At 42.8% G+C, this 27,804-nt stretch overlaps 1 protein-coding gene across 1 annotated transcript in view; it reads right to left on the bottom strand.

The window, feature by feature from the left end:
• Nucleotides 1–22,409, bottom strand: part of LOC114659740 (uncharacterized) — a 32,675-nt gene extending 10,266 nt beyond the window's left edge. Inside the window, exons 1-5 of the mRNA XM_028812378.2 lie at nucleotides 22,283–22,409; nucleotides 17,392–17,467; nucleotides 12,737–12,832; nucleotides 3,973–4,358; nucleotides 44–173 (exon numbers count right to left, since the gene is read on the bottom strand). Of these exons, the coding sequence (XP_028668211.1) occupies nucleotides 44–173; nucleotides 3,973–4,358; nucleotides 12,737–12,832; nucleotides 17,392–17,458 (679 nt within the window). The 5' untranslated portion in view covers nucleotides 17,459–17,467; nucleotides 22,283–22,409. The remainder of the gene's footprint in view (nucleotides 1–43; nucleotides 174–3,972; nucleotides 4,359–12,736; nucleotides 12,833–17,391; nucleotides 17,468–22,282) is intronic.
• Nucleotides 22,410–27,804: the final 5,395 nt, after the last annotated feature.

Raw genomic sequence — 27,804 nt, 5'->3', positions numbered from 1 at the left:
TAAAGTTCAGTAAAGTTAAAAACGATAAGACAGTGTTACTTACTTTCTTTAACTGCACGATATGCAAAGCCGGCAGACATTGAGGATGCATGTTCATTCATCAGATCTTTTAATTGCTTTGTTGCAGTGATGATACGACTAACTTGTTCCTGCTGATTTAAATGTTTTTCTGCCTATAGGGAATAAAATATTTGAGACAAATGCTGAATGTTGTAAAGCTCTCTTCAATAAGTAAATCTTAAAATTTTTGAGGTAGGTATGTGAATTTCTGAATCTTTTAAAAGCAAACTGCCCATGTGATCCAAAACACTGGGCACATTCAAAATCCTAAAGTCAAAGACAAATACTAAAGGAATATGTTTATTCAAAATAAAAAAAATTAAAAGTTACCACTGAATGAATTATATGAGGGGCAGCATGGCAGCACGGTGGTAGCACAGCTGCCTCGCAATAAGGAGACCCAGGTTCGCTTCTCGGGTCCTCCCTGCGTGGAGTTTGCATGTTCTCCCCGTGTCAGCGTGGAATTCCTCCGAGTGCTCCGGTTTCCTCCCACAGTCCATAGACGTGCAGGTTAGGTGCATTGGCGATCCTAAATTGTCCTTAGTGTGTACTTGGTGTGTGGATGTGTGTGTGTGCCCTGCGGTGTGCTAGCGCCCTACCTGGGGATTTGTTCCTGCCTTGCACCCTATGCTGGCTGGGATTGGCTCCAGCAGACCCCCGTGACCCTGTAGTTAGGATATAGTGGGCTGGAGAATGACTCATTATATGAGGTGGGCCTCTCCGCTCTAGGGTCTCGGGTATGATTTGTCACTCACAGAGCGCGTTTACATGCACACACAAGACCGAGATAAGGTGAGTAAGTCCATTAAGGTAGAAGCCCGGCTTGTTAAACACCTCCATTTATGTGTGTGAGTCCACTTTGGCAAAAAGCTCCAACGCCATTAGAATACGCACAAAAAAAAACCCCCAAGAATTAAAAGTCATCATCCCTTGCTGTAAAAGTAGCTTACATTACTCATTACTTACAAAAAAAAATAACCAAGTGTGATATAATAATAATTCATTACATTTATATAGTGCTTTTCTCAGTACTCAAAGCGCTATCCACACAGGGAGGAACTGGGAAGCGAACCCACAATCTTCCACAGTCTCCTTACTGCAAAGCAGCAGCACTACCACTGCACCACCTGTGAGGATATATAATTACATATTATAAAATGGAATGCCATACATTATCTTCTTTTGTGTAAAAAAAAAGCACATTTCGCTGGCCAGCGTTTGTTGTTAAATCCTAAGCCCACATATGAACCTCATTAACCAGACAATAGTAGAGTCAAATGTGAACATTTTCTTGTGTTTTATAGACACAATTGATCCTCCATGAGATGTGAAGTCAAACACATCCATCTTCTTTTTACACCCTCGACCTGCCTATAGGAAAATGTTACTACTCAAAAGCTGACCCTTGATGGCTCAGGAGACTTCATGCTGATTCTCATTTATGTTTCATTTAAGAGTCAACTTTGTCGCAGATGTTACTTCTAGAATTCCTTAGACAAAAAGGAGACACGAGATACGACTGAGGTCAATGGAGTCCAAATTGAGAATTTGGTTTGAAAAGCATGGAATATTTGGTGAGATCTGTTTCTAGTCTCGTTTCAAGACTTCAAATTTTAGTATACTGGTGCCTTTATCTAAGATGACTTACAACATTTGAGTTACAATTGGCTACATTTCCTTTGTTGTTGCAATCGGAGTACAGGCAGGTGAAGTGACTTTTTCGTGGTCACACATTGGTGTCAGTAGTGGGATTTTAACAGAGAAGCTAAGGATTTGAAGTTCAAAGTCTTCACCGCTATGCCACACTGCCTGCCTTTTTTTTTCCCCACAATGAGTCTGACCTAACCGGAGCACAGCGATATAAATTAGAGCAACTAATAGTATCATTCAGAAGCAAGGACTACAGCTTTGTAATCCTAGTAAAGTGTTTTGTTGCTGCCGTCCATACATTTCATCATATATTATTGAGCACACAATGCAAATACTTTCAAATTGGAAAAAAAAAAATGTCAGGACGCTACTTGGAAGATCTGAGACCCATTGGGTGACTTCACGGAGATATCTACAGAAACTCAAGAATACCGGGGTAAATCATTCAGGAGAAACATCTGAGAAGCAAGAGACAAAAGACAATGTCTCTATTTTTTTTTCTTTCTGATCTCATTGCCGTCGAGGAGACACACAAAAACATATTAAGCAATCATTAAGATACATTAGATCATAATGATGATGATTTGTGGTATTAACACTGGCAGCTATCTCACCCGACCACACTGTTTCAACATATTTAAAGCCAATAGCAGGTGTGGAATACCAGGGTGTGTACAGCTGTCCCAACACGGACACAGACAGGCGTAGACGAGAGTCCAGCAACATACACATTTATTCACAGCTGGGAAGTTCTTCTCCTCGCTCCCCAGCTGGATTGAGGTTCCATGCCTATAACCCATGGCCCCACTACAAGCCAAGGCGATGCCCTCTGTCGGTCTGGGGTAGAAATACTCTCTCCATCTTGTCCTTCTACAATCAGGGTGTCCGGGCTGGGTAAGTGCCCCGGCCATCTGCCACACAGGTTTCACCTTCTCTGCCCAAAGAAACCTCACTTTGGTGCACCTTGTTTAACTTTGGTGCGATCTCACAGTGGAGCGCCCATGTTCATTTGACCATGGCGTCAACTAGACTAACGGCAGAGCGCTGCGCTGTGTGTGTTTGAAACTACTGATAAGCCATCAGAAACGTCTCCTATTGCGTCAGCTTCTCTCCGTTGTGTGTACCTTATAATTTTCTAATTGCCTTTAATTTTTTGATTTACCCTCGGGTATGAGTTTCTTACGTCCTAGTCACTACAGTAATCCCTCCTCCATCGCGGGGGTTGCGTTCCAGAGCCACCCGCGAAATAAGAAAATCCGCGAAGTAGAAACCATATGTTTATATAGTTATTTTTATATTGTCATGCTTGGGTCACAGATTTGCGCAGAAACACAGGAGGTTGTAGAGAGACAGGAACGTTATTCAAACATTGCAAACAAACATTTGTCTCTTTTTCAAAAGTTTAAACTGTGCTCCATGACAAGACAGAGATGACAGTTCCGTCTCACAATTAAAAGAATGCAAACATATCTTCCTCTTCAAAGGTGTGCGCGTCAGGAGCAGTGACTGTCAGAGAGAGAAAAGCAAACAAATCAATAGGGCTGTTTGGCTTTTAAGTATGCGAAGCACCGCGGCACAAAGCTGTTGAAGGCAGCAGCTCACACCCCCTCTGTCAGGAGAAGAGAGAGAGAGAGAGAGAGATAGAGAGAGAGAGAGAGAGAGAGAGAGAGCGAGAGAGTGAGATAGAGAGAGAGAGAGAGTTTGTTTTTCAATCAAAAATCAATACGTGCCCTTCGAGCTTTTAAATATGTGAAGCACCGTTCAGCATGTCGTTTCAGGAAGCAGCTGCACAAAAGATAGCAACGTGAAGATAATCTTTCAGCATTTTTAGACGAGCGTCCGTATCGTCTAGGTGTGCGAACAGCCCCCCTGCTCAATCCCCCTACGTCAGGATCAGAGAAAGTCAGCGCAAGAGAGAGAGAAAAGTAAGTTGGGTAGCTTCTCAGCCATCTGCCAATAGCGTCCCTTGTATGAAATCAACTGGGCAAACCAACTGAGGAAGCATGTACCAGAAATTAAAAGACCCATTGTCCGCAGAAATCCGCGAACCAGCAAAAAATCCACGATATATATTTAAAAATGCTTACATATAAAATCCACGATGGAGTGAAGCCGCGAAAGGCGAAGCACGATATAGCGAGGGATTACTGTATATACTGACCGCATTAAAAAAAAAAAAAAGAACAAATACGTACTTCAATTTCAAGGTCAGTGGTAATTTCTGAAAAAATCAATTCTATTTACCAAATTAATGAAACTCACCTGGTCAGAAATAGCTATGCCATAGCGGGCAAATGTGGCAAAATGTTCACAGTTCAGGTACAAGAGGCTATAAGGGTAACTCTTGTTAATAAACTTATTGAGTCGATTCAGGATCTCATCAGGTGGAAATGGAGAGAAAGTGAAGTTTGCCAGGTGCCGATTATCATATTGCGGATTATGAATTAGAGAAACACCCGCTGTTGCTAATGTCTCCTTCTTTATGACAATGCCAGATGATTCAGCTTCGACTAACACTTTCTGAAATCCTTTTCCTGATGTACTGTTATTCTTGAGTTCTGCCATAAACTCTTCAAACCCATCTTCAGTTGGCTCCTCATCTGGCCCCAGTGACATCAGATATCTTTCTGCAGCTGTGGAGAGGTTTCCTAGGAGAACAATACGAGGGAGATCATGTCATTGTATATTACGCCAGATTTAGTGAAAGTGAATATGTGAAGGAGCTGGCAGCAGTGTTCACGGTTGGTGCCAGCCTTATACCCAAAGCACTGACTTCCCATGGCATCAATTCATCTTTTTCTAGGAACTACTTTTCCACAGTTCACTGTACTGGTAGAGCATGGTCTACATCATTGGCAGTGGTGGAACCAAACCCAAGTGGGACACTAGTTCTATCCAAATCTCACTGTAGCACTGAAGTATGAATAACAAGATCAGGGAGCAGATGAATAATAACATAACTAAATGTTATGAAACAAAAAACCAAGTATATGGTGGTCCGTTCCTGGAATATCACAAAAATAACATCTTTGGAATGCTGAGATGTTGACTTTAGGCGATATCATTTCTTAATTACGACAGCACACAACGACTCAGTTCTGGTCAGCACATCTCAGGACAGAGTGTCAAAAATTAGGTGAGACTGGGATGTGGTTAAAAGGATTCAAAGGGGTGTTTTAATTGTCCAACTTGTTCATGTTTATATTTGATTTTATGTGCAACTCGACAGCTTAGCTCATGCTGGCGTGGGATACTCATGTGAACACGTGCTAGGTGGCAAAATGATTACCGCATTGATCAGTAGGCACCAGCTGGGAGAGCAGTTGGTGTAAAAGGGGAAGGTGTGTGCCATGAAAAGAGAATTTTTTTGCTAGAGAAGTTCGTAAGGGAGGTGAGTGCAAACGGGAGAAGCATCTGACTGACAGGACTGGGTGGGCAGCATCAGCCATGCTGATGAGTTAAAAATGAACAATGTATGGTGGCCATGATCCTGCAGTATAGAAAGAGACAACGGGAATAATGAGAAGGTGTGAGGATCAAAACGTGGTGTAGCTGTGTTTTTCCAAAGTTACCAAATTTCAGTAGCTCTAACTCAAAAAATGGGATTCAACAAAAGCCTGATGCGTAGAAATGATTCCACAGACAAAATATCTTTGTTTTTAAAAGTTTAGTTAAAATTCAAAGTAGATAGATAGATAATTGTGAAAGACACTATATAATAGATAGATAGATAGATAGATAGATAGATAGATAGATAGATAGATAGATAGATAGATAGATAGATAGATAGATAGATAGATAGATAGATAGATAGATAGATAGATAGATAGATGAAAGGCACTATATGATAGATAGATAGATAAAAGGTACTATATAATAGACTAGCAAAATACCCGCGCTTCGCAGCGGAGAAGTAGTGTGTTAAAGAGGTTATGTAAACATATATATACATAAACATATATACTTATATATACATATGTACATATACACATATCTACATATATACATATATATATACATATACACATCCGCATATATATACATATATCAACATATATATACATATACATATTTACATATCTACATATATATACACATATATACATATCTACATACATACACATCTATCTATCTATCTATCTATCTATCTATCTATCTATCTATCTATCTATCTATCTATCTATCTATCTATCTATCTATCTATCTATCTATCTATAACTATATATCTATTTATATATATATATATATATATATATATATATACACATATATATCTCTATCTATCTATCTATATATATACATCCCCGTGCTTTGCAGCGGCGAAGTACTGCTTTTAAATTTTTATTAAGAAGAAAACCTTTTTAAATTGAGTGAAAATATACCAATAAAAATTAGTTAAGGATCTGTTTTTTTGTGAAGCTGACTTCACACAGCCTCTCCACTGTTTTATAAACGAACGTCATATAAGGTCTTCCTTTTTCGTTGCTTTGCCAACGGAAGCAGCCTTTTTATTTAATCCTGTTCTTACGATTGTTCTGTTTGTATATGACATTGTCAGTTCAGCACTCCGGTTGTAATATGACGAAGCCGTGCAAGCTTACTGTTGAGAATGCAACGTATAGTTGTACAGGAGAAAAGAAATCTTGCCTCAAATCAATGGGAACCTTTTGTAGGTCTATGAACTTAATTTAAACTTTAGGTTTACACGGTTCTTTGTTTCCGAAGTACCTGCACACATGAATATGTCTGTATGCGTCAGTCGCATCATATGTTCACGTGAGCCGCTCTCTTGTGTGATGTTGCGATGTCCACGGCTTTATTTAATGTTAGCTAAGACCCGGCACTTAAACGTTTCTTGCTACAGCAATTTTAACTCCGTTACAAAGTGATCCAAAGTCTCGTTTATATCTCGTGTCTTCTCATTAAACTTGTAAGTCGCGAATATGGTATTGCAAACGGCAGCGGGAGCATTTCTATAAACTTAATTTAAACTTACGGTTTACACCGTGCTTTGTTTCCGCAGTAGCTGCACTTATGAATATGCTTGTATGCGTCACTCGCTCGCTTCTTATTGTTTCGCTGCCTTCTCAATTGTGTAATGAATGTTTTCTTCAGCGCTCTTTGGGGCTCTTCCTTGTTTTGTACGTACTGCGTTCACAGTCAGTTCACGTGATTACGTGGGTGGCGTGATGACGCGATACGCAACTCCGCCTCCCACGGCCATGGAGGTGCACTCTATTACAGTATATGGACAAAAAAGAGGTCCCAGTTATGATCATTACGCATAGAATTTCGAAATGAAACCTGCCTAACTTTTGTAAGTAAGCTGTAAGGAATGAGCCTGCCAAATTTCAGCCTTCCACCTACACGGGAAGTTGGAGAATTAGTGATGAGTGAGTCAGTCAGTCAGTGAGTGAGGGCTTTGCCTTTTATTAGTATAGATAGATAGATAGATAAGGCACTATATAGGGCTCCTTGCCCCTTCTCGGATGTCATCACGTGTAAGAACCAATCTTAGAAAGTTAACGTTTTGAGTTAAACTCTCATTAAAGTTTGCTTAATTTGAATAAAATATAATTTCTTTCATAGTCATAGTTAATGGTATATTCTTTCCCCCTATAAGTCAGTAAAAGATAGAACCTTCTTGAACCCGATAGATAGGCCACTCTACCATACAGGCCTGATTGGTGGATTGCTGCAGAGATGGTTGTCCTTCTGGAAGGTTCTCCTCTCTCTACAGAGGACCTCTGGAGCTCTGACAAAGTGACCATCAGGTTCTTGGTCACCTCCCTGACTAAGGCCCTTTTCCCCCGATCGCTCTGTTTAGATGGCCGGCCAGCTCTAGGAAGAGTCCTGGTGGTTTCGAACTTCCTCCACTTACAGATGATGGAGGCCACTGTGCTCATTGGGACCTTCAAAGCAGCAGAAATTTTTCTGTAACCTTCCCCAGATTTGTGCCTCGAGACAATCCTGTCTCTGAGGTCTACAGACAATTCCTTTGACTTCATACTTATTAATCCCAAGGGGAAATTCAGTAAGTAAAGTAGAACAGTTCACACAAAAAAGAAAATTAAAATAGCAAAAAACAAAAAATTCTTAAGAAAAGTGCTGTTCAAAGCTTAAATCTTGTTACATCTCAAATCCTTACTATTTACTTAACATTTCTGAACCATTTCTAGACGGTCAGAAAACTGTATGCTTATCCCATTTCTAAGTTGAAAATGGGTCTTTCAAGTCCCTGCTTACTGGGACCCGTTCTAAACACAACTGAAACCATTATCACACTGTATCTCAGTTATAGTCAGAAGGTTCTATCTTTTACTGACTAATAGGGGGAAAGACTATGCCATTAACTATGACTATGAAAGAAATTATATTTTATTCAAATTAAGCAAACTTTAATGAGAGTTTAACTCAAAACGTTAACTTTCTAAGATTGGCTCTTACACGCGGTGACATCCGAGAAAGGGCAAGGTGCTCTGGGAGCTGCGTGGTGGAGCGTCGATACGACAAACTGTGGTCTTGAGATCCCAGCATCCTGATGAGGACAGAAAGAAATTGAAAGGGCAAAAGGGGCTTTACCACTGCACCTCTGTGATTTTAATTTATTTATTTTATAATGTATTAGCCCCCTAAAATACTGGATTTCATTGATTTGTTCATGGTTCTATTTATCCATTTTTGGTCATGCATTGTTTGCACACTTTTGCACTTTAATGCTCATTGTGCTAAATAATCTGCCATTCTTTAGATTTTAAAGTCTTGCTTGTCTGTTCCCATTTCACTGGTCCATCCTTGATTCATGACCATCTAAAAGCTATCCATGGCTGTGGGTACCTACCATACATTTCACCGCATATTAATGATCACACAATGGAAATACTTTCAAATTGAAATAAAAAAATATCAAGACCCTACTTGGAAGATCTGAGCCCATTGTGTGACTTTGCTGAAATCTCCACTGAAATTGAAGAGGAGACCCTTGTGAGAATACCGGGGTGAAGCATTCAGGAGAACAAAAGACAAGGTCTCCATTGTATTTCTTTCTGATCATGTTGAGGAGAAACCAAAAAGATATTAAGGGGGTCTCTTTTTTGGTTTTTCATTCCTAAGGGGTTAGAGGCATAGGAGCATCCTTCACAATGCTTTAGGCTTTACTTTAGAAGGACGTCTTTAATGGACCTATGGGAGGGGCCAAGGAGGTCGGGTGCAGTGTGAGTTGGGTGGTGGCCGAAGGCGGGGACCTTGGCGGTCCGATCCTCGGCTACAGAAGCTGGCTCTTGGGATGTGGAATGTCACCTCTCTGAAGGGGAAGGAGCCTGAGCTAGTGCGCGAGATCGAGATGTTCCGGCTAGATATAGTCGGGCTCACCTCGACGCACAGCTTGGACTCTGGAACCAATCTCCTTGAGAGGGGCTGGACTCTCTACCACTCTGGAGTTGCCCCCGGTGAGAGGCGCCGAGCGGGTGTGGGTATACTTATTGCCCCCCGACTTGGAGCCTGTACATTGGGGTTTACCCCGGTGGACGAGAGGGTAGCCTCCCTTCGCCTTCGGGTGGGGGGACGGGTCCTAACTGTTGTTTCTGCGTATGCACCGAACAGCAGTTCAGAGTACCCACTCTTTTTGGAGTCCCTGGAGGAGGTGCTAGAGGGCATACCTTCTGGGGACTCCCTCCTACTGCTGGGAGACTTCAATGCTCACGTGGGCAATGACAGTGAGACCTGGAAGGGCGTGATTGGGAGGAATGGCCCCCCCGATCTGAACCCGAGTGGTGTTTTGTTATTGGACTTCTGTGCTCGTCACGGATTGTCCATAACGAACACCATGTTCAAGCATAGGGGTGTTCATATGTGCACTTGGCACCAGGACACCCTAGGCCTCAGTTCGATGATCGACTTTGTGGTCGTGTTGTCGGACTTGTGGCCACATGTCTTGGACACTCGGGTGAAGAGAGGGGCGGAGCTGTCAACTGATCACCACCTGGTGGTGAGTTGGCTCCGATGGTGGGGGAGGATGCCGGTCAGGCCTGGTAGGCTCAAACGTGTTCTGAGGGTCTGCTGGGAACTTCTGGCAGAGCCCCCTGTCAGAAGTAGCTTCAACTCCCACCTCTGGCAGAACTTCGACCACGTCCTGAGGGAGGTGGGAGACATTGAGTCCGAATGGGCCATGTTCCGTGACTCTATTGTTGAGGCGGCTGATCGGAGCTGTGGCCGTAAGGTGGTCGGTGCCTGTCGTGGCGGCAATCCTCGAACCCGTTGGTGGACACCGGCGGTGAGGGATGCTGACAAGCTGAAGAAAAGAGTCCTACCGGTCCCTTTTGTCCTGTGGGACTCTGGAGGCAGCTGATAGGTACCAGCAGGCCAAGCAGAATGCGGCTTCGGTGGTTGCTGAGGTAAAAACTCGGGCATGGGAGGAGTTTGGGGAGACCATGGAGAACGACTTTCGGATGGCTTCGAGGAGATTCTGGTCCACCTTCCGGCGTCTCAAGACGGGGAAGCAGTGCAGTGTCAACACTGTATATGGTGGGGATGGTGCGCTGCTGACCTCGACTCGTGATGTTGTGGGTCGGTGGGGGGAGTACTTCGAAGACTTCCTCAATCCCACTAACATGCCTTCCAATGAGGAAGTAGAGCCTGGGGACTCGGAGGTGGGCTCCCCCATCTCTGGGACTTAGGTCACCGAGGTGGTCAGAAAACTCCTTGGTGGCAGGGCCCCAGGGGTGGATGAGATACGCCCGGAGTTCCTCAAGGCTCTGGATGTTGTAGGACTGTCTTGGTTGACACATCTCTGCAACATCGCATGGACATCAGGGACAGTGCCTTTGGATTGGCAGACCGGGGTGGTGGTCCCACTCTTTAAGAAGGGGGATCGGAGGGTGTGTTCCAACTACAGAGGGATCACACTCCTCAGCCTCCCTGGAAAAGTCTATTCGGGGGTTCTGGAAAGGAGGGTCCGTCGGATAGTCGAACCTCTGATTCAGGAGGAACAGTGTGGTTTTCGCCCTGGTCGCGGAACAGTGGACCAGCTCTACACCCTTAGCAGGGTCCTAGAGGGTGCATGGGAGTTCGACCAACCAGTCTACATGTGTTTTGTTGACTTGGAAAAGGCGTTCAACCATGTCCCTCGGGGAATCCTGTGGGGGGTGCTCCGAGAGTATGGGGTACCAGACCCCCTGATAAGGGCTGTTCGGTCCCTGTACGATCGGTGTCAGAGCTTGGTCCGCATTGCCGGCAGTAAGTCGAACCTGTTTCCTAGTGAGAGTTGGACTCCGCCAGGGCTGCCCTTTGTCACCGATTCTGTTCATAACTTTTATGGACAGAATTTCTAGGCGCAGCCAGAGTGTTGAGGGGGTCCGGTTTGGTGGGCTCAGGATTGGGTCACTGCTTTTTGCAGATGATGTTGTCCTGTTTGCTTCATCAGGCCGTGATCTTCAGCTCTCTCTGGATCGGTTCGCAGCTGAGTGTGAAGCGGCTGGGATGGGAATCAGCACCTCCAAATCCGAGACCATGGTCCTCAGCCGGAAAAGGGTGGAGTGCCCTCTCAGGGTTGGGAGCGAGATCCTGCCTCAAGTGGAGGAGTTCAAGTATCTCGGGGTCTTGTTCACGAGTGAGGGAAGAATGGAGTGTGAGATCGACAGGCGGATCGGTGCGACATCTGCAGTGATGCGGGCTCTGCATCGGTCTGTTGTGGTGAAAAAGGAGCTGAGCCGTAAGGCAAAGCTCTCAATTTACCAGTCGATCTATGTTCCTACCCTCACCTATGGTCATGAGCTATATGTAGTGACCGAAAGAACGAGATCGCAAATACAAGCGGCTGAAATGAGTTTCCTCCGCAGGGTGTCTGGGCTCTCCCTTAATGATAGGGTGAGAAGCTCAGTCATCCGGGAGGGGCTCAGAGTAGAGCCGCTGCTCCTCTGCATCGAGAGGAGTCAGATGAGGTGGCTCGGGCATCTGATCAGGATGCCTCCTGGACGCCTCCCTGGTGAGGTGTTCCGGGCACATCCAACCAGGAGGAAGCCCCGGGGAAGACCCAGGACACGCTGGAGGGACTATGTCTCCCGGCTGGCCTGGGAACACCTTGGGATTCCCTCGGAAGAGCTAGAAGAAGTGGCCGGGGTTAGGGAAGTCTGGGCATCTCTGCTCAAGCTGCTGCCCCTGCGACCCGACCTTGGATAAGCGGAAGAGGATGGATGTCTTTAATGGAGGGCAAAGAGGTCTTAATGATCTTTTCTGTTGTGCGTACTAGCCATTGTAGGGACACGCAGTCAGAGACATTACAGTTCCCAAACCAGATGGTAATGTAGCTGGTCAGAACGTTCTTGATGGTGCCCCTGTAGAATGTGGTGAGAAGGGGGTGAGGTAGGCTTGACTCTTTCAACTGTAAAGGGAAGCGAAGACACTGCAGCGCCTCCTTGGTTATGGAGGTGCCGTAAATTGACCAAGTAAGGGCAGCTGCCAGGTGCCCAAAAAGGAATTTCGTGATTTCGATCAGTTCCACCGCAGATCCCGCAGTGTGCATGAGGGTTTGGAAAACATGGGCCTTCTTAAAGTCAACAATCATTTCTGTCATTTTGTCCACATTAAGAGACAGGCTTATTGTACTTGCAACGGTCCACCAATTGACGTATCTCCGTTATGTAAGCTGACTCATCCCACTTCCATTGTGTCAATAGCAGACTTCATGATGGTGTTAGAGTTGTACGCAGCCGCAAACAGCTGTGAGTCAGCAGGGTGAACAGAAGTGGGCACCTGTGCTTAGCGTGATGGTGTTGGAGATGGTGTCTCCGACACAGACTTTCTGGGGTCTCTCAGTCAGTAAGTCTCAGAGGTGAGTGTTGAAGCCTAGCAGACTCAACTTCCCTGTGAGTTTCTGACAGATGAGGGTGAACACGGGTCCAACATGAAAGGGTACCCCAGGGTGTAGGATTTCCTTTTTACTGTGGTAGTACCTTAGGCTTATAATGTTATGTCTAAAACAAAACTTAAAATGTCGTAGATAAAATGAAAAGCACCAGTGTTTCCTTACCAGCCACGTGAATGACTTGACCATCACCATAAAACACTGCCCAATGCTCGTAGAGTTTGCGGTCGCCAACAAGGAGATCACCAGGCTTTGGGATACCTACAGATGAGAAATACAAAAAAAAAATATGCAGTTTATATTCCAATTGTAACGAATTGCTGTATTTTAACTAATATTAATAACTAGTTGGGGGGGCTTATTTCAGTTGCTTTTCCCCTTGTATAGGGTGTGATGGATGGCAGGCATTTCGGTCTGGCCGGGACGTCCCTCAACAGAGAAAAGGAAGAAAAGCAGCCTTTTCAGGGCACTACATCCCCCGGAACGCTAGATGGTAGCTTCCCGGGACGGAAATGGTTCCCCGGATTTCCTCAGGGCAACATGGGACATGGAGTCCGTTTCTTCAGCCCTGTGGATGCCGTGGGTGGCGCCAGGGGGAGCTTACCAAGAACCTGGGGACTATTACTGTTACACTAGTGCTTCGGAGTCACAAGGACGGAAGCCCGCAGTACTTCCGGGATACTTGATGAAGGAGGATGTGGCGTTTGACCCGGAGAAGAAATACTTCCGGGTCATGGACTATAAGCCGAGCCGGAGTTGGGAGGGACTGTTGGGAGTGGAGGATTGTGTTATTGGTTATTGTATTATTGATTATTGATTTATTAAGGAGAATTGTGGAGTGTGTGCTGCTTTGTGCACTTATTTTGAAGAATATTATTAAAGAATCTTCTTGGTGCTTTTATACGTGTGTCCTGGATGTCAGTCTGGTGGGTTTAGCGGGGCAACAGCGACCCCTAGATTCCACAAGGGTGATACTAATACTGAATTGATGCTAGCCTTGGTCATTTTGTATCGATAGATATTTTTCAGTTATTGGGTACTACTGTAATGGGACTGCATTTCCAAAATCTTATATTAAAAAAGATCAAACATCAGTTTGTCGCGGACCCCCCACCACTAATACACACATCACTTGAGGCCACTTTCACATCTTGAACTGCAGTCTGCTGTGTAAGAAAGCCATTGAGCCACCACAAGCCTCTTTGTGATACAATTTAAACTTCATTGTAAAGTGCTGTTAAGAAGCTCAGATTGAAAGTCGTCTACCAACATGTTACTGCATTCTGTTATTGCTGTAATTTTTGAATATGATTCATTGTTACTAAACTATTTAATAAGCAAAAATGTAATACCTGACTCTTAGATAAAGTAAATAAAAAATTGTGAAATGCTCCAGCTTTCATTTCAGTTAACTTAATTGCCAAACGCACCTGAATGTCCCACCATGCCGACATTGTCTAACTTGCCTAATCTCTTCAGTGGGATTCTGCTTTCTATGAAAGCTGTTTAATCGCCACCAGGCATATGTGGCAGCAGCTCTTAAGTTCATGATAGTGTAGAAACATCATGTCATTTTCCAACCCACTTAATCGAGACCAAGGGTATGGTATACTGGACGCTATCCCAACTAGCATAGGGCTCAAGGCAGGAGCAAACTTCATCACAGGGTGAACACACACTCACACACTCACGCACACACACACACACACAGAGGCCAATTTTGTGTCACCAATTCACCTGACCTTCCTGTCTTTGGAGAGTGGGATGAAACCCACACAGATATGGGGAGAACATGTAAAGTCTGTGCTAGGAGGACCTCGGACGTGAACTTAGGTCTCCACACTCCACCATTCAGCCCTTGAAAAGATGTGTTTAAAACATATTTTATATCAAGACATGTAATTACATTTTATTATTGCTGTTATTTCTGAATATGATTCATTGTTACAGAAGTGTTCAATAAACAAAATGTGACAATAAATTTTTGTTGAAGCAGCTCATCAGCTTTCAAAATGGTTAAGAAAGTTCCAGAATATGCGTGAATGTTACACCGTGCCAACACTTTTTTTAGTTATATGGTTCACTTATCTGGTAAAACTCCAAGCAACAGGAAAGTAAGCTGCATTGCAGAAGTCTGACAGTGAGTTCACATCATTTACTCTGCTGTGGTATCAATAACCTGTAAGGATTTGCTTGTGCCACCAGGTGGGGCTAAAGGAGTGTTTAAAAAAAGAAAAATACACAAGATGATTTCACATTTAGATAGATAGATAGATAGATAGATAGATAGATAGATAGATAGATAGATAGATAGATAGATAGATAGATAGATAGATAGATAGATAGATAGATAGATAGATAGATAGATAGATAGATACTTCATTAATCCCAAGGGGAAATTCACAAATTCACATTCCTCGAGGTCCATGTGAAACTTTACATTCATCATCAAAGTGTCGCTCTCTTTATAAGATGGCTTATTTCAAAAACATATGAATAGTTTTAAATGGGACTTTTCAAATTTGAAACATTTCTACAGGGCACTCGATTCAAAATAAAGCAACAAAAATGTGAACTTTCTCAACTTTCTTTTCTCGTAGGCTAAGCGAACCAAAGAAATAAGTCCACTCTTGAAGAATAAATGACAGGTTGAAGGTGGGTCTTCAATACAAAAGAGTTTTGATTTTCTGGACACTTTTATTTACTGTAATAGAATGGTAAGTGTCCATGTGTCCGTGTATCTGTCTGTCTGTACCTGTGTATAATTGTATATCTACTGTATCATAAAACACTTGGTTTGGGTGTGTTTGAGTTGTCATTTTGACTTTGGTGATGCGATCACAAGAAGAAGTGTGAGTTTGAGACACATGAGAAGGAGTAGGAGGCACACTGAGAGTCAAAGATGGGAAGTATAAAAGCCAACCTGAGGCAACCAGAGTCTGAGAAGATGGCTTTACAAGAACTCGCTTAACATAGAAAGTGTCGGTCAGGAGAGGATTAGACACATGAGGATACCAAGGAAAGGCATTGAAGGTACATGTAGGTCAGGTCCGGTCGGGTTGGGGAGCAGGCACTGGTAGAATGGGTTGCTGCACCTACCACACAATGAATCAGCTTAGGATCCCGGTTGGCAACCCCCCAGGGAGACACGTGGTCCAGTCCCACCCTCTGGAAATGACCCTCTAGCTGACCCCTTGGCCTGGTCCAGCCACTCGTGTCCTTAACAATGAGGGTCCTAAGAGCCGGATCACCCTCGGGGAATTGTGCCACATGGTCGTAGTGCCGTTACTGACGCTTCCTCACCATGCAGGTCATGTGCCTCATTCGGGACTCCGTGAGCAGCACAAAGTCAAACCAGCGGTACCCAAGGATTCTCTGAAGAGACACACATGAAGGAGTCCAGTCTTCATCTCAGGTCACTGGATAGCGTCCATGTCTCGCAAGCAGGAAGCACCAGGACTCTAAAGACTTGGACCTTCGTCCTTTTGCAGAGATATCGGGAGCGCCACACACCTCAACCCAGCAACTTCATGACCCCCCATGCTCTCCCGATCCATCTACTGACTTCATAGGAAGAGTCATCAGAGACATGAATATCACTGCCAAGGTAAGTAAACCTCTCTATGAGGTCGATACTCTCTGTGCAAACAGATACACTGCTGATGGCCGTGCCCAAGAGGTCATTAAAACCTGGATCTTGGTTTTTATACGTAGGGCAGGAGATATCACACATTTTAAAACATATTCTATTATCTGTCTTTGACAGGTAACGTGGCTGATTTGATTTGATTTGATCTGATGCCTCCACGACACTCCAAAGGAATACAGCATGGCAGAAACCAGCACCATCTTCCAGTGTGCTCTTTCCAAACCAGCAGCAGAGTGATTTCTTAACTAAGGACACCAACTCTTCGTCATTTTACTGAATATCGATGTATGTTGATGTGTATTTTTCTATGTCTAAGGCACAGAGTTAAACATATTTGATACAGAGTCACGCTGTATGCCAGCCCAAATATAAATATAAAACATGATTTCCAAAATTTTGAAGGCTTTTTCATGCCCTTACCAGTCAGTCTGATGCTCCAGGAATTCATTTTGTAATGCCACCTACCATACTAAGTCCACTGAACCTGCTCACGAGGTGGTGGTCTAAGTGAGTAAGTGGCTTTGTTTCCAGCCTCCAACTCCAAGAAGCCCACTGCCTCTGCACAAAGTCCTGGTCGTGGTCTGCTGCTGGACATAGCACTAAACTACATTGACGATGCTAAAGCCCAAAGTGAGTTTTATGACCGTAAATGTGGACTAAGAGCAGACCAGCAGGGGATCATCTTGAGCTGACGGCACACTGCAACTGGCACACAGTTTCCTTCAGTGTCTGAAAAAATTATTATTATGTTTTAAGAGTGGCACGGTGGCACTGCTGCCTCGCAGTAAAGAGACCAGGGTCCACGTCCCACGTCCTCCCTGTATCTGTTGAGGTGTTCCCCCAGAGGCTCCAGTTTCCTGGCATGCAGGTTAGGTGAAGTGGCAACGCTAAATTGGCCCAAGTGTGTGTGTGTGTGTGTGTGTGTGTGTGTGTGTGTATGCGTGTTCACCCTGTGATGGACTGGCACCCTGCCAGGTTAGTTCCTGCCTTGCGCCCTATGCTACTTGGGAGAGGCTCCAGCACCCCCCACATCCCTGGTTTGAATTAAGCTGGTTAGAAAATTACATGACTTTAAGTTTTAATAACATGTATGGTATAGCTGAATGTAAGACATAATATGAGAATGACATATCATAAATTACATTTTTGAAATAATTTAAGCTTTAACTACCTGGATTCACTGCAGCTCTGATTGTTTCATCTGATATTAGAAAGCACAGAACAATGAAGATCCTCATTGCAATACACTGAGAAAACAAAAGAAAACAAGCAATCAAAAAAAACACTTCTGCCATCTGTAATAGAAAGCTAAACATATTCTGCACAGGAAAATCTGACCACTCAAAGGCTGATCTTTAATGACTCAGGAGACTTGCACAGAGATTCTCATTTATGTTTCATTTAAGAATCAACTTTGTCACAGGTGACGCTCCTAAAATTCCTTAGCAGAAACAGCTTTAGACAAAAAGGAGACACGAGATACGACCAAAGAAGAAGGAGGCCAAATTGAGAATCTGGTTTGAAAAGCATGACATATTTTTGTGAAATCTTTTTCTAGTCTTGTAATCTCTTTCAAGACTTCATATATTTTATTGGACTGATGCCATTATTCATGGTATCTTACAACATCTGTGATACAATCGGTCACATTTCTTTTTTTTTCCCCAGTTGAAGCACAGGCAGACACAGTGACTTTCATGTGGTCACCCAGTGGTGTCAGTAGTGGGATTTAAATCCACAACCTCAGGGTTTTGAAATCCAAAGTCTTAACAACTGTGCCACATCACCCACCTTTTCTTCTAGACTGAGTCTGATCTAACTGGAGCACAGCAATATAAATTACAACAATTCATAGAATTATCTAGAAGCAAGGACTACAGCTTTGTAATTCTGGTAAAGTGTTTTATTACTGCCGTCCATACATTTCTGAGAACACAATGCAAATTCTTTGAAATTGCAAAAAAATGTCAAGACACTAGATAGATAGATAGATAGATAGATAGATAGATAGATAGATAGATAGATAGATAGATAGATAGATAGATAGATAGATAGATAGATAGATAGATAGATAGATAGATAGATAGATAGATAGATAGATAGATAGATAGATAGATAGATCTGCGGTGGGTTGGCACCCTGCCCAGGATTGGTTCCTGCCTTGTGCCCTGTGTTGGCTGGGATTGGCTCCAGCAGACCCCCGTGACCCTGTGTACGGATTCAGCGGGTTGGGAAATAGATAGATAGATAGATAGATAGATAGATAGATAGATAGATAGATAGATAGATAGATAGATAGATAGATAGATAGATAGATAGATAGATAGATAGATAGATAGATAGATAGATAGAAAATTCACATACTCCAGCAGCAGCATACTGATAAAGAAAAGTATTTGTGACCCGAGTTTTCATAACAGTTTTAATCGTGCCCCTCTAACGTTTTTTTGAAAGGAGCCCACTAATACCAATTTGTTCTTTTTTAATTAATGATATATCATAGATGCATACAGTATTTTATTATACCTAATTAACTTTTGGGTGGCACGGTAGTGCAGTGGGTAGTGCTGCTGCCTCACAGTTAGGAGACCTGGGTTCGCTTCCTAGGTCCTCCCTGCGTGGAGTTTGCATGTTCTCCCTGTGTCTGCATGGGTTTTCTCCCAAAGACATGCAGGTTAGGTGCATTGGCGATCCTAAATTGTCCCTAGTGTGTGCTGGATGTGTGTGTGTGTGTGTATGTGCACGCCCTGCGGTCGGCTGGCGCCCTGCCCGGGGTTTGTTTCCTGCCTTGCACCCTGTGTTGGCTGGAATTGGCTCCAGCAGACCCCTGTGACCCTGTAGTTAGGATATAGTGGGTTGAATTATGGATGGATGGATTACTTAACTTTTATCGACATTGATCTAACTCTATATTTATTTTTCTAGTATCAGAATGTACGTAGTTTAAGTTAGTTTGTTTTGGTTTCAATACATGTATTTTTCATTTTTTCGATTCTTGTTTTCTTTTTTTCACATCTTCGCGCCCCCTTTTTTGTTACTTCGGGGGGCGCGCAACACAGTTTGAGAACCGCCGGTGTAAAGTATTCACAAGAAAAACCCGAAAAGCAGGAGACAAGAGACAACGTCTCCATTTTATTCCTTTTAGATCTCACAGTTGTTGAGGAGAAAACAGAAAGATATAAAGGAGATCTCTTTTTTGATTTTTCATTCCTATGGCTGCGACTCATTTTTCTTCAACATTACATACAAAATACAGTAACTGAAGAGTCAGTACTTGTCATTCATTATTCCTTACTCGTATTCCTTTCCTAATAACTTAATTAACCCAACCGTCTATGAAGCATATAAAACTACTACTCAGTAGTAGTCGGACTGAGACAATGTCCGTAAAGAATGTCTCATCAAAGCTCAAACTTCACAATAGAGCCTAAGCCCTGCATATACCTGTATGTATACCTGTATGTTCCATCTAAAGTTGTCTAGGTGAAGACACCAGCATTCTGAATGACTCATCTTCAGAGCGTTCATAAAGGGGTGAATCATTTCTGATGGTGAGATCTATCTATTTATATTCAGTGTATACACTTATAAATGTGATTTTGTAAATATATTTTGTGAATTTCCCTTTGGGATTAATAAAGTATCTATCTATCTATCTATCTATCTATCTATCTATCTATCTATCTATCTATCTATCTATCTATCTATCTATCTATCTATCTATCTATCTATCTATCTATCTATCTATCTATCTATCTATCTATCTATCTATCTATCTATCTATCTAAATGGGGCACCAACCATCTTGTATATATACCTTTCCAGAGTGACAACCCATCCCTGCCTTCCATCAGTTTATATATAGTACAAGGGGGCTCCGCCCCCGGCAAGCTTCGCTCGGCTACCCCCGGCATTTTGAACCCGTGCTTGCTGGGCAGCCGTAGTTTCAGACACGCGTTGTAGGAGCCTGCGTTGTTTTGAACCCGTGCCTGCCCTGCTTCTGTGGTTTGAGACGTGCGTTGTAGGCGTATATCCGTCAGTCGAGCTTGTTTGGTTTGAATCCGTGCCTGCTTTGCCTCCGCAGTTTCAGACACGCGTTGTAGGAGCCTGCGTTGTTTTGAACCCGTGCCTGCCCTGCTTCTGTGGTTTGAGACGTGCGTTGTAGGCGTATATCCGTCAGTCGAGCTTGTTTGGTTTGAATCCGTGCCTGCTTTGCCTCCGCAGTTTCAGACACGTGTTGTAGGCGCCTGCGTACGTTGATTGTATCCAGGTGGGTCGCGTTCGGCGTTTTGTACGATCCCAAGCAGCACATTATTCCTAACTTCACTCCGCAGTAGTGCCATGCACAATATGGCGGTGACGCCTGCGTCTTCACTACGCAGTAGTGCCACTCACAATATGGCGGCGACGCCTGCGCCTTCCGTATTATGTCGGGTTTTACCATGCTGTGTAGGCGCCTTTGCCTTTCGTACTTTCCTGCGCCTTCCGACGCGCGATGTAGGCGCCTGCACCTTCCGTGTCCGCCTCCGCTGTGTGGTGTGGACGTTTAACTGTCTGCGTTTATATTCTGTATCTCGCTGTGCATGTGTTTCGTGCCTAGGTGTTTTTGAAGATGTTGCATTCCAGATTTCATCATCTGTAACCTGCTCTCCATGTGTTTGGCCCCGTTCTTTAACCTCTTTATGACGTTTTACTTTGTTTTCTACTCTGTCTTTAATTTCTGACCTCGCTTTATCCTGCTTTTGTTTCAATGACACCTGGTCCGTGGTGATTATATTCCCCCTTTTTCGAGTACTAATTTCCATTTGTTTGCGATACTGTGATCTTTACTGTACTGTCAATAATGCATCACTGTAATGCAATCCACCTATGCTGTATAGTTTGGACATGTGAGGATGACGTACGTTTAATACGGAGCGTCCGCCCGTGTCTCTCTGGGGCCCCCCACTGTTAATTCAGAGCTCCTTCCGTACTATCATGTGGTGCATTGTGGACCACTACGGACTCCGTGGTGTTTCCCGTTTCACATTGTAGCCTGGTCAGTCGAGCTGTTTCTTTTTGGAGCCGTGCCTGCCTGGTTTGCGCCATGTCAGATGGTTCGTAGTCTCTCCCGTTTTGCTCTGGGGCGGGGGGGCTTTGTGTGGCGCCTGCGCACGTTCGTAGTCTCTCCCGTTTCACTCTGGGAAGGGGGGCTTTATGTGGCGCCTGCGCACTATGTCTCCTGCGTCCACGGGCATGTCCCTGCATCCATATCCAGTTTACCATTCTCGGTTAGTAATATGGATATAGTACAGCAAATATAGTATATATATATGATACAGCACTGCGGTGGGTTGGCACCCTGCCCTGGATTGGTTCCTGCCTTGTGCCCTGTGTTGGCTGGGATTGGCTCCAGCAGACCCCCGTGACCCTGTGTTCGGATTCAGCGGGTTGGAAAATGGATGGATGGATGGATGGATACAGCATCTAATAATCTATTAATACAAAGAAAACACAAGTGTTCTGCCCTTATTGGGGCTCATCAGGTGCAGGCACTTTTGCATCCTCTTATGGGGATTGAACCATTCGAGGTTCGATCCCCATAAGGGGAAGCAAAAGTATGTACACCTGATGAGCCCCAATAAGGGTAAAACACTTGTCGTGTACTCTTTGTATTATTGGCAGATGCTGGATCACATATCTGTGATCTGCTTCTCGCAACTGAGAGGACATGGTGGATGTTTGCCATCTGGCTCACCAACCATTAAGTGTTACCTGGTAGGTAACCACCTAATAATAAGATTGCGATTCAGACCTAAGAATGTAAGAATGCCTTCACCCTGTCAAATAAGAAAACCGCCTGCTGTGGCACAACGTCAGAGGTTCAATCCCCATAAGGGGATGCAGAAGTGTGAACACCTCATGAACCTCAATAAGTGTGAAACACGTGTCGTGTTCTCCTTGTATTATATTGGGAGATACTCTATAACATATAGAGAGAAGACAAAAAGTTATATAATTGCCATTAGTGTCAGTTACTATCTACAAATGTACTATCTAGAAAAGTGCTAATTATTTCTTACCAGTGCCGTCCAGTGGTTTTGATGGAGCTCTCTGATTATCTGGTGTACATCTTATTGCTGGTCAATAGCAGCTTTATATTTTTTAAAAGAGGAACCGCCAAGGAATTTCAGCAGCCCCATGCTACTACACACTTTTGACCCACTAACCTCTAAACAAAGCAACAACCACAAGAGTATTGGGAATTATAATTGTTTCAATGCTTTTGTAACTTTTCAGTAAATCTCACTTATGTATGCGCTGTACACACATTGATAAAAACGATAAGGAAAGTTTGGTGAATGATTGATCAAGTGTGTCACTGAAAGTTCAGGCTGGTTTTTGCTTCTTATAATTCTGGCTATCCGAGCTACTCGCCCTCAGTAAATTTGATGGAGTGGATGTTTCTCTGACATCAATTGTATTAATGTTTTAAATGGAGTGTCTGATTGATTCGATTTCTTCAGTTTTTTTCTCAAACTTGGGCTCTCCGTGGAATTTACCCATAAAAGACTAAATGTTGATAAATCTGAGCAAAGCATCTCAGCTGTTTCGACATAGTTAAAATTTAATATCATTTCAATGTTATGATTTGGTTTATGGTTAACTATTACTATAAATTGACTGGATCAAGGCTAAATGTTAATAAATTCTAGCGAAGCATCCCAGCAATTACTCAGGTTAAATTTTAATATCATTCCAGGACATTTAATTGCTCTTTTAATGTGCAAACAAACAAAATTACAAAGTTACAAGGTCACAAAATATCACACTATCCTTAAAATATGAAGCTAAAAGTATGAGTGGTCACATCTCAGATGGCTGGGGAAACAATTTCTAGTGTATGTAGAAGGACATTGACTAGCTTGCTGGTTATCACAGACAAGTGCGTAAGTCTGTTTCTTTTGCAATCAAATCTATTTGAAAAATGTATGATCACTAAATTAAAATCTGATCCCTTTGACTATTCTATGGCTATTCAGCTGCCCGATTCTGATTGTTATTCATCATTTGCACCACAAAAAAGACTGATCTTTGTGCAGAGAGCAAAACTATACAACCTTTCATGTGAGATTTGGACCACTAATCGCATGTTCTCCCAATTCTGATACAGACAAAATGGCGTTGCTCTGCCTGCTCCACTCAAACTGTATGTTGATTTCATATTATGTGTTATTTTATTAAGATTTCTTTTTATATCCACTACTTTAGTATCATGAATTCTGAGGACCTTCAGACAAAGAATCGTTCAGCAGATATGTCTCAAGAAACGCTACTTGTAGTCCTTTATACCAACAGTATTAATCCTGCATATGTATCTATCTATCTATCTATCTATCTATCTATCTATCTATCTATCTATCTATCTATCTATCTATCTATCTATCTATCTATCTATCTATCTATCTATCTATCTATCTATCTATCTATCTATCTATCTATTGTGGTCACTGAAGTCGAAATCAATGGGAAACTACCTTCCCCCCCCCCCCCCCACACACACACACACACACACAGCTCAGTGCCACTGGCTGGTCAGAACAGAATGTCTGTTAAAAGAAAAAAAATCCTCTCTTATATCACCTAGCTTATACATTAGCCATAGAGAAATAAACATGACAGTTCATTGTGAGGTCATACATAGATTGCTGTAAGTTATGGTTATATCCTGATTTATTACATTCAGGAGTGTACCAAAACAAAGAGCCACCAGGCACTCGCATTCCTAAGGAATATGCCCTTCTCAGTATACACACACAAGACCAGTTTAAAGCAGCTTCTTATAGTTCAGTACATTAGTTACAAAGAAATCACATTCTTATAGCTTTAATATCTTCATTAGATTTTGTCTGGTTAGATTAATAAATCCTTATTTATTAATTCATAAGTGACATGTTTCTTATAGTTTTAAGCAAGGATTCAGAAACTATAACATTGATTTATAATATCACAGGGTGTTGTGTTAGTATTAAGAGGTCAGCATTTTCTCATAAAAGAATGAAAGTTAATCACATAATTCTGTGCACAAGCTTAATTCTTTTTCTACCTAAATGAAGAACAAATTCATATAGAAGTAATAAATCATACAGCTCTCTGCAGCATGATTACAGTAGTCCCTCGCTATATCGTGCTTCGCCTTTCGCGGCTTCACTCCATGGCAGATTTTATATGTAAGCATATTTAAATATATATCGCGGATTTTTTGCTGGTTCACGGATTTCTGCGGACAATGGGTCTTTTAATTTCTGGTACATGCTTCCTCAGTTGGTTTGCCCAGTTGATTTCATACAAGGGACGCTATTGGCAGATGGCTGAGAAGCGACCCAACTTACTTTTCTCTCTCTCTTGCACTGACTTTCTCTGATCCTGACGTAGGGGGATTGAGCAGGGGGGCTGTTCGCACACCTAGACAATAAGGACGCTCATCTAAAAATGCTGAAAGATTATCTTCACGTTGCTATCTTTTGTGCAGCTGCTTCCTGAAACGACATGCTGCACGGTGCTTCGCATACTTAAAAGCTTGAAGAGCACGTATTGATTTTTGACTGAAAAACAAACTCTGTCTCTCTCTATCTCTCTCTCTCTCTCTCTCTCTCTCTCTCCCTGCTCCTGACGAAGGGGGTGTGAGCTGCCGCCTTCAACAGCTTTGTGCCGCAGTGCTTCGCATACTTAAAAGCCAAACAGCCCTATTGATTTGTTTGCTTTTCTCTATCTCTGTGACATGCTCTGCTCCTGACGCTCACTCCTTTGAAGAGGAAGATATGTTTGCATTCTTTTAATTGTGAGACGGAACTGTCATCTCTGTCTTGTCATGGAGCACAGTTTAAACTTTTGAAAGAGACAAATGTTTGTTTGCAGTGTTTGAATAACGTTCCTGTCTCTCTACAACCTCCTGTGTTTCTGCGCAAATCTGTGACCCAAGCATGACAATATAAAAATAACCATATAAACATATGGTTTCTACTTCGTGGATTTTCTTATTTCGCGGGTGGCTCTGGAACGCAACCCCCGCGATGGAGGAGGGATTACTGTAATACAAAATACAGTCCTTGGTATTTGTGAGTTAAATACTTATAATCATTACAGTTACTAATGTTTTTTCTTATTTCTCAATATCTATCTATCTATCTATCTATCTATCTATCTATCTATCTATCTATCTATCTATCTATCTATCTATCTATCTATCTATCTATCTATCTATCTATCTATCTATCTATTTATACAAAAAACAATATTAAAGAGTAATAAAAATGCAGGTAAAAACAGACAATAACTTTGAATAATGTTAACGTCTAACCCCGGGTGGAATTGAAGAGTCGCATAGTTTGGGGGAGGAATGATCTTCTCAGTCTGTCAGCGGAGCAGGACGGTGACAGCAGTCTTACGCTGAAGCTGCTCTTCTGTCTGGAGATGACACTGTTTAGTAGATGCAGTGGATTCTCCATAATTGATAGGAGCCTGCTGAGCACCCGTCACTCTGCCATAGATGTCAAACTGTCTATCTTCATGCCAACAATAGAGCCTGCCTTCCTAACCAGTTTGTCCTTCTTCTTAATGCTGCCTCCCCAGCACACCACCATGTAGAAGAGGGCACGCGCCACAACCGTCAGATTATTCAAGGAATGTTGAAGGATGCCAGCCTTCTAAGGAAGTATAACCGGCTCTGTCCTTTCTTACACAGAGCATCAGTATTGGCAGTCCAGTGCAATTTATCATCCAGCTACACTCCCAGGTATTTATAGGTCTGCACCTTCTGCACACAGTCACCTCTGATGATCACGAGGTCCATGAGGGGCCTGGTCCTCCTAAAATCCACCACCAGCTCCTTGGTTTTGCTGGTGTTCAGGTGTAGGTGGTTTGAGTCGCACCATTTAACAAAGTCCTTGATTAGGTTCCTATACTCCTTCTCCTGCCCACTCCTGATACAGCCCACGATAGCAATGTCGTCAGTGAACTTTTGCCCATGGCAGGACTCCGAGTTGTATTGGAAGTCCGATGTATATAGGCTGAACAGGATGAAGCTATGAGAAAGCCATCTTAAAGTAATGAGTTTTCAGCAGTTTTTTAAAGTGCTCCACCGTATTAGCCTGGCGAATGCCTATTGGCAAGCTATTCCAGATTTTAGGTGCATAACAGCAGAAGGCCGCCCACCTCACCACTTCTTTTAGGTTTAGCTCTTGGAATTCTAAGCAGACACTCATTTGATGATCTAAGGTTACAATTTGGAGTGTAAGGTGACAGACTTTCTGAGATATTAGATGGAGTGAGATTATTGAAGGCTTTGTAAACCATAAGCAGTATTTTAAAGTCAATTCTAACTGGCACCGGTAACCAGTGTAGTGACGCTAAGACTGGTGTGATGTGCTTGGATTTTCTTTTCCTAGTTAAGATTCTAGCAGCTGCATTCTGCACTCGTTGCAATCGCTTGGTGTGTTTTTTGGGTAGTCCGGAGAGGAGGGCGTTACAGTAATCCAGTCGACTGAAAACAAAGGCGTGAACTCATTTCTCAGCATCTTGCTGAGTCAGAATGATTCTAGGAGAAAAGTGGTTAAGACAGTGGACTTACTTTGAAATCCTGAGATTGTAATTTCAAATCCCACTACTGACACCTGTGTGAGCACAAGAAAGTTACTTCATCTGTCTTTTCACAATTTCACATTTTTTGCATTGCATGCTCAGTAAGATACGGTGAAATGTATGGATGGTGGTAATTAAACACTTTACTGTGATTCCAGAACTGTCATCCCTTCTTCCGAATAATACTATTAGTTACCTTATTTTTTATTGCTGTGCTCCATTTAGATCATTCTGGTAGAAAAAGCAAGCAGACTGACATAGTGGGTAAGACTTTGGTCTTCAAGTCCCGAGGACAGCATGTGTTTGAATAATGGAAAATATTTGGCATCTCCTGTAGTAAATCTATGTGAATACAAAGAAAATGAGAGTACAGGGCTGCACAGACACTTCAGAGTTGAAAGGTACAAATGAGCAAACACCATTGTGAAACCTTGAGATCTTAAGTAATGGGTTTGTGTAACAGCAGTGATAAGGTCTTCTTACAAGCCTGCGTGTTACAAGAACTTGTGTGCACTGTGGCCTTCAAAGACCTCACCGGTGACCTGTCTGCCTCTTATCGGTCAGTAGCCTTCTATGGCTTACTCTTTTTTTTCTCTTTTATTGAATTTACTAAACGCATATAACGTTCCATACAATCTAGTCAAACTTAACAAAATTAAATTCAGTTCAACCTCCACCCATGAGAAACAGAGGAAGGCCAACAGCCTGAGTGAAACTTTAAGAGTAGTAAAGAGGGAGGAGGATCCTTCCCCCCAATATAAATGCTTATTCTAAAATGTTATTGATCAGATCCTCCCAGGTTTTAAAAAAGTTTTGCACAGATCCTCTAAGAGAGAATTTGATTTTTTCCCAATTTCAAATAATATATAACATCAGTTAACCACTGACTTAAAAGAGGTGGGCTAGGATTCTTCCAGTTGAGCATGACAAGTCTACGTACCAATAGTGAAGTGAAGGCCATGAC

Source organism: Erpetoichthys calabaricus, chromosome 10 (genome assembly GCF_900747795.2).
Source record: "Erpetoichthys calabaricus chromosome 10, fErpCal1.3, whole genome shotgun sequence".
Taxonomy (NCBI): domain Eukaryota; kingdom Metazoa; phylum Chordata; class Cladistia; order Polypteriformes; family Polypteridae; genus Erpetoichthys; species Erpetoichthys calabaricus.
Note: the sequence above shows the minus strand (reverse complement) of the source record. Positions and strands in the feature narration are given on the sequence as shown.